Here is a 19,068-nt window from a genome sequence, read left to right on the forward strand (position 1 = left end):
AAAAATGCTAAAGTAGTTGTAAGGGAAAAAATATTCGGAGAAAACAGACAAAATATACTCGTCAAGTTATGATAATATGGACAATGTTACCAGAGAAAAATCGATGTAAGTGTCATTTTGAGACTGTCATTTTGATGAGAACAAAATTGTAATCTTTGCATGAAAACATGTCATGGCTACTGTTAGATGTAATGCTATGAGGCGAAATTTGACTATGTTAAATGTTAATACGATTTTAACAATACGATAAAAAGTCCAGTCTTATTAGAATATTTGTAAATTGACCATTCGTGACGTATGAATGAGAATATTCACATACGATAAGGTTATGCTGATTGTTATTGTAAATGTCAATTGTCTTAAAAAAAATATATGTATATATTTGCAGATCCTTGTTTTTGTCTCCCAATAAACAGCGGCAGGGTGGCAGCAACGTGTTGCCTATTGACGGCAGCCTCAGCATGGGCACTCCAGTGCGCCTGCCTGCGTAAGGCGCATGCGCACTTGTTGACATTTTGAAGTGGCTCCTCTCCGGAGTGTTTGAACAGGAAGGCGGACATGTTGGCCAGCCTGCGGAACAAAATCGGGGCATCGTCTGTTGCTTTCCACACATCGGTGACTAAAAACACCCCGAAATCCTCTGCTTGTGCGAGCCGGATCGGAGAAATCACGTCGGTGGGACCCGGACACGGTTGACAATCGGTGACAGCGACGGCGGCGGAAGGATTTTTACCGATAAAAAGACTTGCTTGAAATTTGGAAAGAAGCAGAAGTTTTTTTTCCCCTCCCGTTCCCCACCACTTCTTTTTTTGAGCTGTCACGATAGTTTTTTGTCGCCCTCTTTTGCGAGGACATGGGAACGGGCCCGGACTAACTCGGCCGATGTTTTAAATGCATTTTTGTTGTTGTTCGGATGCAGCGACGTTTGAAGCCCTTCTCCGCTGCGGGCATCCTGCGCGGAGGCTGACTAATCTTCCGCCGTCGCGTTGCCCCTGAAAGTTGTTTGCCAGACACATTTGGAGAGGGACTATACTAAACTGTATAATAACTGAAGATGTGGCTTTTGTACATCCAGCGGAACCTACAACGTTTTATCTCGTGTGCAAGCTCGAGGAGAACGATGTATTGTCTTTAAAAGTTCCCACGAAGAAAGGGGAAAAAAACAACAAACGAACATCGGGCTAGCTAGCTAGCGAGCTACCGCTGGCGGTTAACGCTAGCTAGCCATTCCGTTTGCCTCCCTTTTTTGTTCCCTTCAAAGCAAGACACGAGGGCGAACTTAAATTCACGCTAAAAATGTCTTCCGGGGAAAGTATGGAGGCTCGGTTTGGAAAAATCGACGCCATGTTGAAGGACCCCAAGTCGGAGATCAACACCGATTGTCTTCTGGTAAGTTTGGAGCCTGCTAACTGGCTAAGCAGCGAGGCAGCCATTCGGGCTTCAGCTCAAAATTCTTTTCGAAAAAGTCTCCTTCAGCTCTGACAGAAAAAATGAGTACCTCACTTTCTCTCTGAACGTGAGCGTTTTATTCTATACGATTGAAACCTAACGTCTATTTGGCCCTTTTGCTCATTTTAATAAGAAAACAAACAAGTTGCTACTTTGGGAGAAATGTTTCCGTTAAGTTGAATCAATAGACAGATTGTGTTGCAAAACTAAGCCTTAAATACATTTTAGACCGTGCTGACCATGTTACGACTAGAGAGGAACATCTACTATTCATTGAATAACAAATCACAACCAACTCATAGTGGTTTGTGACGTCATGACCAGCACACCTAACAACCTTTGACATCTGGGTGGGTGGCAGGCTTGTTAGTGAGTCTCCTTAAATGTGTTTACATACTTGAGCGACTACTATATTAGGCTCATCTACACAATCAAACGAGATCCAGTACAAAATCAATCTTATGTTTTAGTATCCTTAGAATATAGTTTTACGAGTTCCTCACGCCTGAAGTTTCAAAAGATGAAAGAGCCATGGGGGACTCCAGCGTGGTTTTTTGCTAAGTATTTACATTTGAGTGCTTTGCAATATGGAGTACTGATACTTGACAATGCATTAGTTTAAAAAGTAGCACTTGTTGCATACTAATCCCCCTCCTGCATTTCTTACTGTACATCACGCAAATAAAAGCCACTTGGTCTGTGACCTCCCATCTTGTTGCAGACAGCCAATTAAAGCCACTTAAAAGTGTGCACATTGCGTTTTAAATGCACCCTAGCCGCGGGGACTGCTCCCGCTGGCAGCTTTGCACACAAGCTTGTTGTCCCCCCCCCCCTCCTTTTTTTTTTTCACCCCCTCTCCGCAATCTGCCTTGATCGATGAATGGAGGCCTTTTGCCGAGCGGCCGCGCGACCCCGCCCACCGTTTAATAAAATTCCATCCTAATCAAATAAGCTCTTGTCTTCGGACCGGCCCCCCGAGTTCCCTCGGTGTGTCCCAAAGCCGTTCGGCCGCGCGATGGTTGAGACAAGGCAGGCTGCTCCGAGGTAGCAGGGTGTGTGCTCCAGCTCTCTTAGCCATAAACCAAAATTATGTGAGCTGAAGACTCATGTTTCTGAAGGCTCATAAAGCAGCCAAGCGTGCGAGCTTATGAGTAATAGCTTCCACCAGAATACTCAATGGCGCTCACTTTCTGTACCTTGAGTGTCTTTGTGAGTAGCGTAGCCCCCCCCCCCCCCCCCGCTGTCATTTGTCTCGAGCCTTACAGCTCAGGCCCGTGTTCCAACATTGTCAGCCTTTATCTCCTAAACCCCTAAATAAACCTCGTGTGGATGGAAGAGGGTCTTATCTGGATAGGCGGGCCCCCCCGTCCTCAATCATGTTCCAGGCAGGCTCCGAAAAGAGGGATCGCAATGGACAGAATTCCTGACATTGTGATGTGGGAGCTCCCTGACATTGGGGCTCGGAGCATTGTCCACTTTGTTGCTTTTGCCAACAGCTGATAGCTCTCAAAGTGAACGTCAGGCCTTTGAACCGGTTCAATCTGAGGGTAATATTGAGATTATCTGGAGACTTTTTTTTTTTGTGCTCTGTTCATCCGTTTATATTTACCATCTATTCCAATCTGCCACTAAATAGCAGTTTGATAAAGCAACTGTGTTGCACTCTTTGGGTGGAGTGTGTTGATCTTTTGGAACATTAGAATATTATGATTTATGACAAGGAGGACATGTTTTCCATTGATCTCAAACTGCATTATGCCCAAAAAATGCTGGAGGGCTGACTTGTGGCCCAGAGAGGGACCTGTCGGTGCCCGTATTGGAACAATACAGGAGGATGGCTCTTCGTGACATGCTAATTCAGTCATGTGCCGTCGGCGAATGTCTTTTGTGTTGATTGAACCGCCTCATATTAAAACTGGTTCGACATGTGCGTAATGTGAGCAATTTATATTAGCTGCTGGACCGCATTTATTCATGGACATTCGTGTTTTTCAAGAAAGTCATCAAACTGAGTTGACAGGCTGGCTGCACTTCGATTCGCAGCGGAAATTATCGAGTAAGAAACCTCTCCCACATCCTTTGCAAGCACAAGTTAACTCGTTGGCATCGAAACGCTCTTCCTCTCTCCACCTGTCTGAGCGAGCGCACGCTAGCATTGCTAATGATTTTGCGGGCTTCTATTTTCAGCATGCTCAGGAAAGGCTAACTTTTTTAGTCACATGCTAAATGTGCAAAGTTTGAATCAACTGAAATGACCTCCCCTAACCTCTGTACTCGCGTGGCTGTACACGAGTTGCATTTCACAGCGCCTTCCCGTATTTGAACAACCTTTTTTTTCCAGCTAGGTGTTGTCCGCGCTGATAAGCCAGCTAATAACGAACCAGGTTACAGATGTCAGATTGTGGCCACGTTTGAGTCATTTTCATACTTCACTGAAGCGAGGGAAAAAAAAAAAAAATCCCTCAGCAAGAACAATTCATCTCCTCTCCAAGCGGAAAGTGGATCTGCCCCGTTTTCACTTCAGGTTCCGCACCCCTCAGCTGTTCAGGCCTGGGAAAAAAACAATCGGCCGAGCTATTTTAGCTTTGCATTCCCTCCACTGGCCCATGATGTGCAGGAATGCATACTGAGACCAGCTTAACAATTCTTCCGGACTGACACGGTCAACTCCGATGATAGAGCGCAAAAAAGTACAAATGATTTGAAAAGCAAACGACTCCTGGTTGTGACATGGTTACGTGAGAACGTAGCGCACGCATTACATTTTGATGCGTAAACGTTTGTGACAGCGATTCTCTCTGGCTGGGAACTTGCCCAGTGCCCCCGTTTTTGCCACCTCGAGGTTGGCTGTCACTATCCACCGCCAAACTTGTAAGCCATGCAGTCTTTCTAGGCAAGCAGGATTTCCTGTCACTTGTTGTTATGTACGCTCCCAGCTTTGGCAATTTTACCATGCGAGATTTTTTTTCTTTCTGGGATTTCTTACGTTTTGGCTTCACGTGCTTCGTTGATCTCGAGACAGTCTGCACAATGGCTCACATGTGGAAAGCATATTGTCTCCAAGAGGTGGCAGAAAAGGGAAGTGACACGTCGGGTCCGCCGCATGCCTGCTGCTGGCATGCGGGACGGGACGGGGATGATGTGGCTGCTGAGTCTCCCTTTGGAAAAGTTGAAACGTCTGGAAAAGAGCTTGCGTCGCGTGAAAATTCCTCTCTCGGGAAGCTTAAAAGAAATAATTACCATATGTAATGTCAACCGCTTAATGCTGCGCTCGGCGCTTATATTTTCATTTTTTTCTGGCTCCTTTCTGATCATCTCACAAGACGTCTCGGGCGCTGCTTGTTCCCGATATGTGTCGCCGCTGATTTTATTTCCCCACCGTAAAAGCTCATAAGCATTTTGGACCTTAGATGGCTTTTAGCGTTCAAAGTTGCCACTCCTGTATCACGCCTCGCCAATAAACGACTCCTTATCAGGCTCCTATAGCGCTTAATGACCAGCCAGCCTTCATTTTCAAGGTGTGTATGTTGGCAGACAAGTACAGTCAATATTTGGAGACTGAGCTGGCCTTTTTTTTTTTTTTTTTTTTTTCCCCCCGACTTAATGGACTGGCGATTTCCCCGAGTGTAATCCCCCTGAATCCCAACGCAGATTGCATCGTGGTGGGTCTTGTGTTTACTCAGATTGTTGTGTAGTTCACTCATAACCACTTGGGTGGGGGGGGCATAAAGCTGTCATGGCCACCAGAACATCATCTTTATTTAGTTGGTCGTCCAAGCTCGCTTTTTTGCCAATCTTTTGGAAGACACCAAAGAAACGCAGGCTTTATTAGCATTTAGCTTAGCTTGGGAACTTTCTAAGGGCACTCTTCATAGAAAGCAAATCTAGTGGTGCCCTCATGAATTTTGTATTAAAATCACGTTTGAAATGCTGAGCTGACTAAAATTCCTTTTTTGCTCCACTGGCCTGACCTGCAGAACTTGTGTCCAACTTTGGCTCCCCATTTGTTGCGGTTGTTTTCATTCACTGCTTGTGAGGCCTCTACCTGGCTTCTTTCGTCACGTCGGCGTTTCAGTGGCCTGCTTGTGATTTTCTTTGTTTTTTCCTTCATTTGTTCTCCCACTGGAGCACATGCGCAGACCTCCCTCCCTCCCTCCCTCCTCTTTTCCGTCACAGCATTTTAAGCGCTGGCGCGGCGGCGCGCTGTGAAAACAAGCCTGGCTGTATGTGATTCTACTCAACGGGATGGACGTCCCCCCCCCCCTTCTTTTTCTTCTTCTTCTCTCCTTCCTTCACTTTTTTCATGGAGAACTTGTTTGGCCGCATACCTAAAATAGCTTCTCTGACGTGTACAGTCCTGTTATGGAATGTTACTGTGGCTGTCCAGAGTTCTTTGCGGCAGGAAGTTATGCAAACATAACTCTGCTGAGTACAGAGCCTTGTGATTAGGGTCCTGAAGGACTTGGTTCTCTCCACCTATTTTTTTTTTTGCATGGGGGACTTCTGTGTAGACTGGCAGAATAGCTTCTGGTCTACAACAAGGCACCCTTTTATCCTTTTGCTCTCTCGTGGTTTTACAGCACAACGTAAACACGGTTAGGACAGTGGCAGAGTTGTGTTTTTGCCCTTGTGCACCACCGCTGTGTGTTTGGAACGTCATGGTTGGAATCACGCAGAATGAAAGGAACAACACATGATCCAATGCGTCATGTGGCAAACATGCTTGGGCTCTTATGGCCCAAGTGTTTTGTCTCCCGGTTTGTGTGCATGGCCCTGATCTCCTGTGCTGAGCTCCAAGCAGGAGCAGCCGCAGCAGCAACACTATTTAAGTGGCTTCCTTGTTTTGTCTGAGCCCCCAATGTGTCAGCAGCGCTCAAGCAATCTCTTAACAGTTTAGAAAAGCCATTTGTAAATGTGTGCATCATTTGAGCAAAACATAAATTCTCACTTTTGTGGCAACGCTGACCGAGTATGAATCGCTTGAACGTTTGTGTGCTTATTTTGTTTTTAGACATTCTGGATTATGGCAGATTAGACTAAATCCCGCCGCTGACATTTATGTTCGTCTGAGACGGGGATCATATGGCTGTCACAGAGTTGAAGAGAAATAAAAATAAACTCCTCGCAGTGACACAATCAGGCAAATCTGTGCAACGTTCAGGAAACTGCTCGGCGGTTGAAGCCGCTTTTGCTAGCACCACCCTGCTCCGCCCCTCACTCATCAAAAGCTACTTAGTTGCTTCACATGCTTGAATTAGAAACCACCATGAGAAGTGAAGCTAGATTTTTCATGCATTTTGTGATTTTTTTTTTTTTTTTTTTTTTGCGGGCCAGCAGTATGAAGTATTGAGAGAGAGAGACGTTTTCATGCACATAAACCTCCTCCTCTTCTTTCTCCTCACAGGACGGCCTTGATGCTCTGGTGTACGACCTGGACTTTCCTGCCCTGAGGAAAAACAAGAGCATTGACAACTTCTTGAATAGATGTGAGTAGTCTTCCATCTCCCATCCAACAGGCCCCGCCCCCTACGTGTGTGATGCGTTCTTTTGGGGTCACCGCCTCTATGCAGGATTGGACACAATAGGTGTCTGCTGCTTAGTGTACTTAACAAAGGGGCTTTTGTAAATTCCTGCCGACCTACATGATGCCCATCGCTTGCTTTTTAGTTTTGATGCCATCGTTACATGAGGAGGTCATTTGATAGCATATTAGCAACCTTTGGTGAATTGCTTCATTCTTAGCATGTTATCACAAAATTCCATTCTTTACTGTACCATTTGTAATCCATTGTTCAATGTAACTTTGGATAACATGGCCGCTCCTCCTGTTAAAAACAAAAACATGTACACATTAAACACATTGACAGGCTTAGATGAACCTCCAATTCCCAACTGGAGGACACGCAGAAAAACACATCCTGATTGTGAAGGCCATTCCGGCCACTGCAGCCTTTAAACATTTGATCAGGCACAGAGCGATTGGATGTTTCCTATTTGAATTTCAAGCCAAGTTTCTCCAAAGCCTTAGGCAAGAACTGTCATTAGTCATCCCTTCAATTTTTTTTTTTTTTTGCGCCAGCACTGTAGTATGCATCCGAGTAGAGTGACATCATTGACGGATATGGACTAATGCGCCGGCCGGCCGGTTGGTGCGCCTTGCGTCGCCTGAGGGGCTGTCTTCTATTAATTCTCTTCCCGTTCTTTCCCCACTGATCACATTAGCTCCATTCGCTCGCTTGCTTGTGCACAGTCAAATGTATTTCCTGTAACGCATAGTTGCAACAGCAGCACCTGCTGGGATTTCACCAATGGTGGGAAATGACTCATTCCAAAATATTTTTGTGCAACAGCCCAGACTTTTATGCGTGTTTAATTTGGATGCCTTGCCATGCCAGTTCCCATTACCGGACCTAAAATTGGCCATTCTTCAACCAACTTGGCAACTTGGCTTCCTTTTAAGGAGAGCGAGCGTGCATACCGACCATTGAGCCAAATTTGCGCATTTCAACAAAGGCCATATTCTCGGATGTTACCCCCCAAAAAATATCCAGAGCTATGCTTGTGGTGTTCCCCTCATGGCTGCTATTTATTAAATGACAACATTTCTTTAAAATGTAAAAAAAAAGAGACATTTTGTATTTTTGTGTAATGGACAGAGCACACCAGCTTAATGTAATCAATAAAAATGCTCATCTTGAAAATGCTTTTCTTATCTTTTTTTTTTTTTTTTCTTCCCCTCAGATAAGGATACCATAAGTAAAATCCGTGACCTGCGGATGAAAGCCGAAGACTATGAGGTGGTCAAAGTCATAGGGAGAGGCGCATTTGGGGAGGTGCAGCTGGTAAGTTTACACCCTTCAACCTCAAAACGTTGGCATGGTCTTGTGACGTATCTTAATTGATTAGAAACTGTGTTGTATGAAATATGTGCAATGGGACGTTCTGAATGAGCTGAACATTTTGAGGTTGGAACGGTCTGAATCTGTTGAGAAATGTAAGAAAAATGTAAACGAGAGAAATAAAGAAAAAAATGGAGGTTTCACTGAAAAGGTCGTTTTATATTTTATTCTGATCTATTTTCTTTATTATTATTTGCTGTTTTTGAGTGACTAACCTTGTGTTTTCATCAGGTGAGGCACAAAGCCACGTGCAAAGTCTACGCCATGAAGTTACTGAGCAAGTTTGAGATGATCAAAAGGTCAGACTCGGCTTTCTTTTGGGAGGAGAGGGACATCATGGCCTTTGCCAACAGCTCCTGGGTGGTGCAGGTCCGTCCGTCCGTCCGTCCCCGCCCCAACACCATCTTTGCAGGCTGGCTAACATACTTCTGCCTTCTCTCGTTCCTCTCCTCTCATCCCACCCTCAGCTTTTCTTTGCATTCCAAGACGACCGCTACCTCTACATGGTGATGGAATACATGCCCGGCGGCGACTTGGTCAACCTGATGAGCAATTACGACGTCCCGGAGAAGTGGGCTCGATTTTATACGGCCGAGGTGGTGCTGGCGCTGGACGGCATCCACGCCATGGGCTTCATTCATAGGTATCATCTCCGGCAGTGCTCAACCGGTGTCCGGCATAGCGTTCATTCACCGTCCCATTTGGCTTGCTTCGCAGGGACGTGAAGCCCGACAACATGTTGCTGGACAAAGCGGGCCACTTGAAACTGGCAGATTTTGGCACCTGCATGAAAATGAACAAGGTTTGTCGGACGGAACGGTGTTGATTTTGCACAGCAAGATGTTCACGCCTGCTCTTTTAGGACGGCATGGTACGATGCGACACGGCGGTGGGAACGCCGGACTACATTTCGCCCGAGGTACTGAAATCCCAGGGAGGAGACGGCTACTACGGCAGGGAGTGCGACTGGTGGTCGGTGGGAGTCTTTCTGTATGAAATGCTCGTTGGTGAGTGAGTCAGTGGCACGTCACGGCCGCCCTCCTCGGTGGCGCCAACGTACCGTCATTTGGCAAATTTGCTCTTTCAGGCGATACGCCGTTCTACGCCGACTCGCTGGTGGGCACCTACAGCAAAATAATGAACCACAAAAACGCGCTGACTTTCCCAGACGACAGCGACATCTCCAACGACGCCAAGAACCTCATATGTGCCTTCCTGACCGACAGGTGACCCACGTGAAAAATCGAAATATCGTTCAGTCAAATTGGGACCGAGCAATGTTTTCCCGCCAACAGGGAGGTCCGCCTGGGCCGGAACGGTGTGGATGAGATCAAGAGGCACCCTTTCTTCAAGAATGATCAGTGGACGTGGGAGAACATCAGAGACAGTGAGAGAGCCAGCACTATGATTAGCGCGTCACGTTGCTCTTCAGACTGATCATTGACAGCGTCCAGGTCAATAAACGGCAACGTCAGTGCTCGGAGATTAGACCCGTGGCAAATCCCGCAGCTGTAGTCCGCTCTTAACTGGGTTTATATTTAATTCTTGACTCAGCCTAAGTCAGCGCTTTGCCGCTGACCGGCGCCACTGGACTCAACTGGATTTTCAAATGAGCTAAACTAGCGCAACAGTGTCAATAATTCTGGCATAACAACAATTATTTTTTTAATTGCCTTTACTGTAAAGCCAGCGTGGTAACTAACGCTTGTGTCTTTTTAGCGGCTGCCCCAGTGGTGCCCGAGTTGAGCAGTGACGTGGACACCAGTAACTTTGATGACATAGAAGAGGACCGCGGCGAAGAAGAGACTTTTCCCATACCAAAGGCCTTTGTGGGCAACCAGCTTCCCTTTGTGGGCTTCACTTACTACAGCAATCAGCAGTAGGAGTTTCCCCGCTTTGAATGAATTCAAAAGTCTGAACGTCTAGCAATTCTGATCATCCGTACTTTTGCTTTGCAGTCCCTTGCGCAGCTCCACGTGTGCCTCAAAGACAAGCGACAAACGTAGCAGCTCCACAAAGGAGGACAGAAGTCACGTGAGTGTCGCTCGCGTCTGTGCTCGGGACTTCTCACCGTTCCATGACGTCGGTTTTTCCGTTTAGTTGGAGAATCTGCAGAAAAGAGTCTACCAGCTGGAGGAGCAGCTCCACAGTGAGATGCAGCTGAAGGATGAGTTGGAGCAGAAATGCAGGTAACGCCATCACGTTGGGGACAGAGCTGCTGTGGCACGCAGTCGTGTGTTATGACAAAAAAAGTAGTGCCGCTGCGTTCATCAAAATGTCAATACAATGCCGCCTTCTGATCTCTCCATCAGGACCTCAAGTACCAAGATTGAGAAGATCATGAAAGAGCTGGACGAGGAGGTGAAATCCCACTGTGTTGTCTCTTCACATCGGCATGCTATCGAGAATAAATTTTTGTAACGGTGCTTTTTTTTAAATTTGGTCTTCTGCAGGCCAACTTGAGGAAAAGCGTGGAGGCCAGCATGTCCCTGCTGGAGAAGGATAAGATCATGATGCAGCACAGATTTACAGAGTACCAAAGAAAAGCCGACCAGGAGGGAGAGAAGCGACGCAATTTGGAGAATGAGGGTGAGGACTTGGAGGGGGGAAAAAAAAAAAGTGCTGTTGTAATGCCCGTCGGTGATTTCACATGTTTTCCTCGCAGTGTCGACTCTGAAGGAACAACTTGAAGACATGAGGAAGATCAGCCAGAATTCGCAGGCCTCCAACGATAAGATTGCTCAGCTTCAGAATCAGGTAAGCGTGCTTTTCCTGCTCTTTGCGTGCTCAAAAAGGACTATTAAATATGGTCGCTCCCTCCGGTGTCAGCTGGAGGAGGCCAACGACCTCCTGCGCGCCGAATCGGACACGGCGGCGAGGCTGCGCAAGAATCACACGGAGGTGGCCAAGTCCATGAGCCAGCTGGAAAGCTTGAACCGCGAGCTGCAGGAGCGGAGCCGTGCCGCCGAAGGCGAGAAGGCCCAGCTGGAGAAGGAACTCCTGCTACTCCAGAGCACCTTGGACTCGGAGAGGAGGAACTACAGCCAAGACTCGGAGGAAATCCGCGAGCTGCAGGGTAACCCGCCGACGCCGTCAATCGTCATTCCCAACACGCGACTAGTCTTGATGTCTTGTTTCCCCTTTTAGCGAGGATGCTGGGGCTGCAGGAGGACAACAAAAACTTGAAGCTCACTGTCTCCAAGGTGGAGGCGGAACGCAAACAGGCCCAGGAGAGAAGCAATAACTTGGAGAAGGTACACAAGCACCTCCAATTGGGAGAAATTGAGACTTTATCCGTTTTTTTGTTGTGTCTCGTGCAGGATAAGAACAACCTGGAGATTGACCTCAACTACAAACTGAAGACCCTGCAGCAACGGCTGGAGCAGGAGCAGACTGAACACCGGGTGACGCGCGCACAACTGACTGACAAATACGAGTCCATCGAGGAGGCCAAGTCGGCCGCCATGAACGGTACGCACGTCGCCTTTCCGAGATATGACCGACAACGTTTGTAATTGTGTCAACGGCGCCCCCCTCAGCTGTTCAAGTGAAGATGTCGGAGGAGAACGGGGCGAGGATGCGAGCGGAGAGTCGAGTGGTGGAAGTGGAGAAGCAGTGCTCCATGCTGGAGTTTGACCTCAAGCAGTCGGTGCAGAAGATGGAGCAGCTGATGAAGCAGAAGGAAAGGCTGGAGGACGACGTGAGTGGACCGATGCCGTCTCGGCCGCTTCCTGCCTCCTATTAACATTTCATCTCCCGCTCAGGTGAAGACTCTCAAGATAAAGGCGGAGCAGGAGTCCAGCAAGCGGGTGCTGGCGCAGAACGAGCTGAAGGGCCGGCTGCAGGAGGTGGATCGGCTCCGGTGCTCGGAGAAGCAGCTCAAGCAGGAGATCAACACGGCGCTGGAGAGCAAACGCTCTCTGGAGTTTCAACTTGCGCAGCTGACAAAGTGAGTCCCTCAAATGATGGCCGTTCTCTTCTCCTGGCCGTAATGCTCTTTGCGAGTCAAGCTGCTATTTGCTAATAAGTGCTATTATTTGGGCTTACTGTGCCAAAGCTGATCGGCGACAGTGTCAACCTGGATTAAACTTTAATCTGAGTGCTGTTACTTGATTGCTAATCCCGTCATTTGCTAGCCGAGCTCGGAAAGCGAGCGGCCTCCCGTGCGTGGCGAGCGCTTAAAAGTGCTTTGCTCGCTGTGTTCGCCAGGCAATACAGAGGCAACGAAGGACAGATGAGGGAACTTCAGGACCAGCTCGAGGCCGAACAGTATTTTTCTGTAAGTATCGGATGCCTTAGTTTGGGGGGGGGGACCTCAGACTAATGATATTTCTGCCCTTTCCCTTTAGACGCTTTACAAAACTCAGGTCAAAGAGCTCAAAGAGGAAATAGAAGAAAGGAACCGGCAGGTACAAGAAGCTCATAAAAAGGTGCAGGAACTGTGCAGTGAAAGGTAAGCGTGCGTCAAGTCAAAGATAAAGGCAAAGTTGTAATTGCTTCTTTATGCAAAGTTGTTGTCGCGTCTTTCCCCCGAAGGGAGTCCCTGTCCGCCCAGCTGGATCTGACGGTGACGAAAGCCGAGTCGGAGCAGCTGGCGCGGGCGCTGCAGGAGGAGCAGTACTTTGAGCTCAGCCAAGAAAGCAAAAAGAGCCTCACCAGGCACAAGCAGGAACTCGTGGATAAGGAGGCCACCATTGCACGAGTGAGCATAATGACTTGGACTCATGCAAGATGTATGGATGTCAATCAATTCTTTTGTTGCTCTGCAGCTTGAGGAGTCCTATCAAAATCTGACCAAAGATGTGGAGAGTCTCGCCAGAGAGAAGGCAGAGTTGAGCGAAAAGCTTAGCACTCAGGAGGAAGGTACTCCAATTTATTTTTTTTCGTATATGTGCATGGAAAAAGTTTAAACGCATAAACTTTTGCCCTCTCAGAGTATGCTGCTCAGAAGGAGGAGATCACAAATTCAATCAAGGCCAACTATGAGAAGGTCCTCAACACAGAGCGGACTCTCAAGACCCAGGTAAGGAGGGAGGAACCTCCCCCCTTCTTTTTTTAGTGGAGCACACATGGATTGATTCATGTTAAATCCACGGCTCAGACAAATTTGCGTCATAACTATTGATCAGGTTTAACGTTTATAATTGTTAGCCCGGACCTCTCCAAACCTAGGATCATTTGGGAAAAAAAATCTGAATTGTGCCTTATTTGGCCATTTCCAACCTGTCCATCAGGCGGTAAACAAGCTGGCAGAGATCATGAACCGCAAGGACATGAAGCTGGACCAGAAGAAGAAGGGCAGCACGGCCGACCTGCGCAAGAAGGAGAAGGAGAACCGCAAGCTGCAGCTGGAGCTCAACCAGGAGAAGGAGAAGTTCAACCACATGGCCATCAAGTATCAGAAGGAGCTGAGCGAGATGCAGGCAGTCAGTTCAAAATTGCATTGTAGCATTTCCTCAAAGACGGGAAACAATTGTATTCAAGTGCGCCGCCGCCTTCCCCGCAGCAACTGGCCGAGGAGTGCACGTATCGCAACGAGCTCCAGATGCAGCTGGACAGCAAGGAGAGCGACATCGAGCAACTGCGCGAGAAGCTTAACGACCTGCAGCAACGCATGGACAACTCCAGCATCACCAGCTTGCTGACAGACGAGACGGACAGCAACATCGCGGGTAAGTACGGCTGGCTGGAGGAAGTCCAGTGCTTTTTTTTTGGACCAAAAAATTGAACAATCAAATCCAAAACCCAATCGGCAGTCCCTAAACACAAAGAGAAATGATGCAAGAAGAAAATATACCGAAATCACGCGTGAAGTTCCTCAGCGTGTAACTTTCCAGTGTGGTGTTTTTTTTCCACCCCGCCCGCTAGCCCGCCCGCCCGCTCGGGTAAAAAGCACCGACAGATTCCGTATCAGTTTTCCTTGAAACGATGCCTGTGGTTAAAGCCCTCTCTCTCTCCATTTCCCCCCCCCTTCCTTCACGTCTAGTCGTCACTCTTCCTCTCTTTGTAACTTCTATTCCTTTCCCTCTGTGAGTAACCGAGCGGATTTTTTGCCTGGCCTGTATGTGCCGCTGCCGCCGCTACCGCTTCTGTTCTGTTGTGTTGTGGTGCCCTTTACTTTTTTTAATTTTTTTTTTTTAAGTGCTCTTTAGACCAACGGAAACCTGATTTTAAAAGTGAGGATTTTTTTTTTTAAATAAGTGGGATGACTCCTGTGAGTGATTATTTTGAATTCTTTTCAATCCAGTACGCCGAGTCACGAGCCTTAACGTTTTTGTTGTCGTTGCGTTCTCCCAGCACTTAACACTTTGGTTTTTGTTGGCATGCTCAAAACAGAAATGCCGCTTGGACTGGAACGCTTCCTTCCCTCACATCACAATACACCTCCCATTTAGGCTGCAGGTCCGAGCAAAACATCGGAATTGTGTTACCTTTTCAATTCACAGCCTGAGCAATGGAGGGAAACGGTGTCACTCGTGATAACCAGTGTAGCTTTTGTCACGGGACAACATCCCTATTGTCTTCTCTTGCATGGAATATCTTAACTGCCCTCTAAAGTGGTGAAAAGCTGGCACTTGATTAACCTTTTTTTGCTTCCACCCAACTTAAGTTTTGCATGGCCCGCTTCAACGTCGCTCTCGAACGGGCCCGTACGTTTGGTGTGTAACGTTCTCCCACCTGCGCTTTACAGAATCCAGACTGGAGGGCTGGCTCTCTATACCTAACCGGACAAATATCAAGCGATACGGCTGGAAGAAGCAGGTATGCGTCGGCGTTTCCGGAGACTTGCAGGCCGGCCGCCGTCTTTGTCCATCTCATTGCCGTGTCGTTGCAGTACGTCGTGGTGAGCAGCAAAAAGATTTTGTTCTACAACGACGAGCAAGAAAAGGAGCAGTCCAACCCTTCCATGGTACTAGATATCGAGTAAGTCATCTGGCGAGTATTCAAACGTACGCCGAATGTTCATGGTGGTCACCAGTTGAAATTGTCGCCTGCAGCAAACTGTTTCACGTGAGACCGGTCACGCAAGGGGACGTGTACCGAGCCGAGACTGAAGAGATTCCGAGAATATTCCAGGTATTCCGGGCCCTTTCCGCCACTTTTTGTTTTCTCTTTTTTTCCAGCCCCCCCCCAAAAAAGCTATTCATTTATTGCCGCTCCCAATTGAAATGGAACCGAAAGAACGGTGATCATCGTGATCCATCCGCTTTCAGATCCTCTACGCCAACGAGGGCGAGTGCAGGAAGGAGGCCGACGTGGAGACGGTCCCTCAGGGTGACAAGAACTGCCTGCCTCACAAAGGCCACGAATTCATCCCCACCCTGTACCACTTCCCCTCCAACTGCGAAGCTTGCTCCAAGCCGCTGTGGCACGTCTTCAAGCCGCCGCCGGCGCTCGAGTGCCGCCGATGCCACGTCAAGTGCCACAAGGACCACCTGGACAAGAAGGAGGACGTCATCGCCCCTTGCAAAGGTAAAGTCGGCCAGCGCAAGTAAACGTTTTTCGGCGGCAGTCCGGCGCCCAACCCAATTCGTTTGGGCTTTCGCAGTAAACTACGACGTGACCTCGGCCCGCGACATGCTCCTGCTGGCTCGGACCCAAGACGAGCAGAAGAAGTGGATCGGCCATCTTGGAAAGAAGATCCCCAAAACCCCGCCGAGCACGTTTTCCAGGGCGTCGCCACGCTCCATGTCTACTCGGCCTGGACCCAACCAGTCCTTCCGCAAAAACCCTAAAAGCAACTCGGCGAAACTGAGGTAACACTTTTCGTAAGATGAATCCTCCAAACGTGTTCCATCAATGAGTTACCGAATGATTTTCACGCTCAATTTATTTCCTCCTATGTTGGCCGGCTAGTCAAAAGAAATGTTTGAAAAAAGTCCATATATTTTTCTCAAGTCTTGTATTTCAATAATAACGCCACTATTGACGAAAATGCATTTTGGCTCAAAGTTGGCTCTTAACATCGAGCAGGGGAGTCGGTCGATTTACTCTGTGCTAGCTTTAGCGCTAGCTTTAGCTACATCCTTTCACACTCGCCCACAGACTTTTCGTGATGAAAGTGAGCATGTGCAACCGCTGTCGTCCGTGTCTTGCCCCGGCGTGAGGCTACCGAGTGGTGCCGGAGTCAAGTCACATGACCTGCTTGCTGTCTTGTCTCCTCCTGTGTTGTAGCCGAGCGCACTCCAGCTTCCACGCGGCCGACGCAACATCCAGCACTTGTTGACAGGAGACGCTTCGCAAAAGTGTGCATGTGTTTGTTTTCAAAAGTCTATTTATTGTTCTTATGAAGATTATTAACTGGCCGTTTGTGCCCGCGTTGTCGGTCGCTCGCTCGGTTACCGCCTTCAGCTCACACGTGGGGATTCTTCTGCTCTCGACACTGAGGCTGAATTTACACTTCCGATCCAAGTGGCCAATCCAGATCTAATGCCGTTACACTCCAGATCCAAGTGACCAATCCAGATCTAATGCCTATATCAGATTTTTTTTTCTCCATTTCCATGTACATTTCAAGTGACATACCGTGTTTCGTGTCCGTGTTTACGCTGGTGCATCACCAAAAGTCCACGTAAATAATTCCACAAGTGTCAAGTTCAATTTAGACAATTTGGGTCACTTGAATCAGTGTAAATCCAGCTGGGTGTTGTTCGGCGAGACTAACTGGCGCACATCAAATGTTTTTGTTTTTACCGTTTACACTCAAGACAAAAACGTTGTTGAAGGGTTTTCCTCTTGTGTGGGTTACTAACCATCCTCAAGAAAAATTTTTTCGGTCTCCTTCACTGGACACCTGTCTCTGCTCTTTCTTGCAGCTAACCGTCTCGACCGTCGGACTTGTTTTTCCCTGGACTATTGTGTACTTTCCCCCTCTTTGTTCATCCTCAAACGAGGACAAAATGTTGACAGTCATGTTAGCAAAGACGTTATGGAGCCACCTCTCTCCCTACTCTGCAAATGGTCATCACCACATTTCCACAAGAAAATGGCGCCCGAAAGCAGGGGATGACACGCGGAGATTTCTATCCGACATCGTTTGGGGCTCTTTGTTCAGTTTTAAGGTACTGTCATCCAGGTGTTGCAGTTGTGCCGTGAGTGCTTGTATCTCAGGGCTGGGGAAGTAGAAGAAGAAAAAAAAATGCCTGACAAGATCCTTAAACGCAAGGAGACCTTCGTTTCTGGTGGATAAATGCGACTGATGCCTTCATCTAATCTTCTCTGGCTCTGCCCCCCCCCTCTCTTTTTTTTTTTTCTTTTAAATCTTATTACTCTCCAAGTCAGGATATCAGGTTTGGAAACGAGTATTGGGACACGAGTATTAGATGTTTTGAGTAAGATCATCATTTAAATCTATGCATTATTTTATTATTATTCTAATTATTTTTATTGCTCCCAAGCCATAAAGGAAACTTCCATTGTAATGGCATATAGGAGTCCCTAAAACCTCCATCACTTTTTTTCTGTTTATTTGGTACATTGTCTCCTGTGTTATATATATTTTTCTTGCTTGTATTGTTTTTTTTTTTTTTAATGTATTGCCTTACATTGGTTCCTAGTTAAATGGTTCAAAAAGGAAAAACATTAAGTTAACAAATGTTAAACTGCACTGTTTGAATTGTAAATTATTTGAAGAAGACTAAACAGGTGTAGCATTTCGCCCACCTAGTGCCTTAATAACCTTTAAATATTGATTTTACTGCCATATCTGTTTTTTTCTTCCTCCTTCTTCCAAAACCAGACAAATCATAACGCTTCCATTTTTTTTATTAAATTGCCATACATGCGTGGTTTTTTTTTTTTTGCAACTTGGTTTGAGTATGCAGAGCAGGGGTGGGCAACATACACACATTTGATCCGGCCCCTAAACATTTTAATACAGAAATATTAATAAGCGCTTTTATTTTAGGATTGTAATTTTTTTAAGACTCTCAAAAGTCTTTCCTGAAAGGGTTCCCCCACCTTTGATTTACAGAAAAAAATTAATGATCTCTTTTGGATATATTGCAATGGAATTGGCATGTAAAAATAATAGTAACAATAAGAATTTAAAAAATGTCCCCCTATACTCAATTTGACACATTTTGGGATTGTGTACCGCAACAAATGTTTGTCAACAGCTAAAGTGGCCAAGGCCCATTTAGTGCAAACACCCCCCTCTGCAATACATTTTTTTTTTTTTTTTACAAAAAAAACAAAAACTTTTTCCCCCCCGTTGAGTTAAGAGAAAAAAAGCACTGGAACTCTGATATACTCTGGTCTTGGATAATAACTTGCATGGTTTATTTGCATTGGAGTCCGCACTGATGGATATGTCAATAAACATATCTTTATCGTTCACTGTAGACTCTCTCTCTTCAATGGCGATGGCACTCTATAATTGCACAGGAAAATATATTTGGAAGGGCAATATAGATTTTTAATAAGTGGCATTGAGGGGAAAAAAAGGTGTATATTTTCAAAGAGAAAATAATGCATTTTCAAAATGGACTAGTTTCAGTGAGGTATCATTTAAAGGGGGCAAAAAGTATCAATTATATTTTGATGAAAGGTGGACTTGAGGGAAAGTAACGAATAATATAAAAGTATTTCGAAGGAAAAGGTATGTTCGAGAGGGGAAATAGACGTTCAAGTGACATGGAACTGTGTTGTATATGAGAAAATGGGTAGTCTGGGGTACAAATTTATAGCCCATTAAAAAATCACTTTTTTTTCTTTTTTT

At 46.6% G+C, this 19,068-nt stretch overlaps 1 protein-coding gene across 3 annotated transcripts; it reads left to right on the top strand.

The window, feature by feature from the left end:
* Nucleotides 1–515: 515 nt before the first annotated feature.
* Nucleotides 516–18,686, top strand: rock1 (Rho-associated, coiled-coil containing protein kinase 1). Of its 3 annotated transcripts, XM_088397183.1 has the most exons (34): nucleotides 516–1,389; nucleotides 6,854–6,935; nucleotides 8,191–8,291; nucleotides 8,580–8,717; nucleotides 8,816–8,991; nucleotides 9,066–9,150; nucleotides 9,211–9,355; nucleotides 9,436–9,574; nucleotides 9,644–9,735; nucleotides 10,068–10,227; nucleotides 10,307–10,382; nucleotides 10,449–10,537; nucleotides 10,661–10,709; nucleotides 10,802–10,937; nucleotides 11,014–11,105; nucleotides 11,178–11,424; nucleotides 11,496–11,602; nucleotides 11,669–11,819; nucleotides 11,888–12,048; nucleotides 12,113–12,297; nucleotides 12,558–12,627; nucleotides 12,698–12,801; nucleotides 12,885–13,050; nucleotides 13,118–13,211; nucleotides 13,283–13,371; nucleotides 13,583–13,774; nucleotides 13,855–14,020; nucleotides 15,040–15,110; nucleotides 15,184–15,272; nucleotides 15,347–15,425; nucleotides 15,563–15,821; nucleotides 15,898–16,105; nucleotides 16,524–16,594; nucleotides 17,165–18,686. In XM_088397183.1, exons 1-33 carry the CDS (start codon nucleotides 1,297–1,299, stop codon nucleotides 16,573–16,575), a joined length of 4,143 nt encoding a protein of 1,380 aa, XP_088253309.1. In that variant the 5' UTR covers nucleotides 516–1,296; the 3' UTR covers nucleotides 16,576–16,594; nucleotides 17,165–18,686. The 3 variants fall into 3 exon arrangements, with proteins under 3 accessions (XP_088253309.1, XP_088253308.1, XP_088253310.1); XM_088397182.1 differs by having other exon boundaries at nucleotides 16,524–18,686; XM_088397184.1 differs by lacking the exon at nucleotides 16,524–16,594 and having other exon boundaries at nucleotides 517–1,389.
* Nucleotides 18,687–19,068: the final 382 nt, after the last annotated feature.

This window comes from Syngnathus floridae, chromosome 14 (genome assembly GCF_059516105.1).
Source record: "Syngnathus floridae isolate MCC-2025c chromosome 14, RoL_Sflo_1.0, whole genome shotgun sequence".
In the NCBI taxonomy this organism is placed as follows: Eukaryota; Metazoa; Chordata; class Actinopteri; order Syngnathiformes; family Syngnathidae; genus Syngnathus; species Syngnathus floridae.

Excerpts from the sequence above, each read along its gene's own strand:
- rock1 (XM_088397182.1), top strand. The coding sequence starts at position 1,297 with ATGTCTTCCGGGGAAAGTATGGAGGCTCGGTTTGGAAAAATCGACGCC. Across the intron at positions 9,356-9,435 it reads TCTGTATGAAATGCTCGTTG|GCGATACGCCGTTCTACGCC; the intron begins GTGAGTGAGTCA and ends TTGCTCTTTCAG. Across the intron at positions 13,372-13,582 it reads AGCGGACTCTCAAGACCCAG|GCGGTAAACAAGCTGGCAGA; the intron begins GTAAGGAGGGAG and ends CCTGTCCATCAG.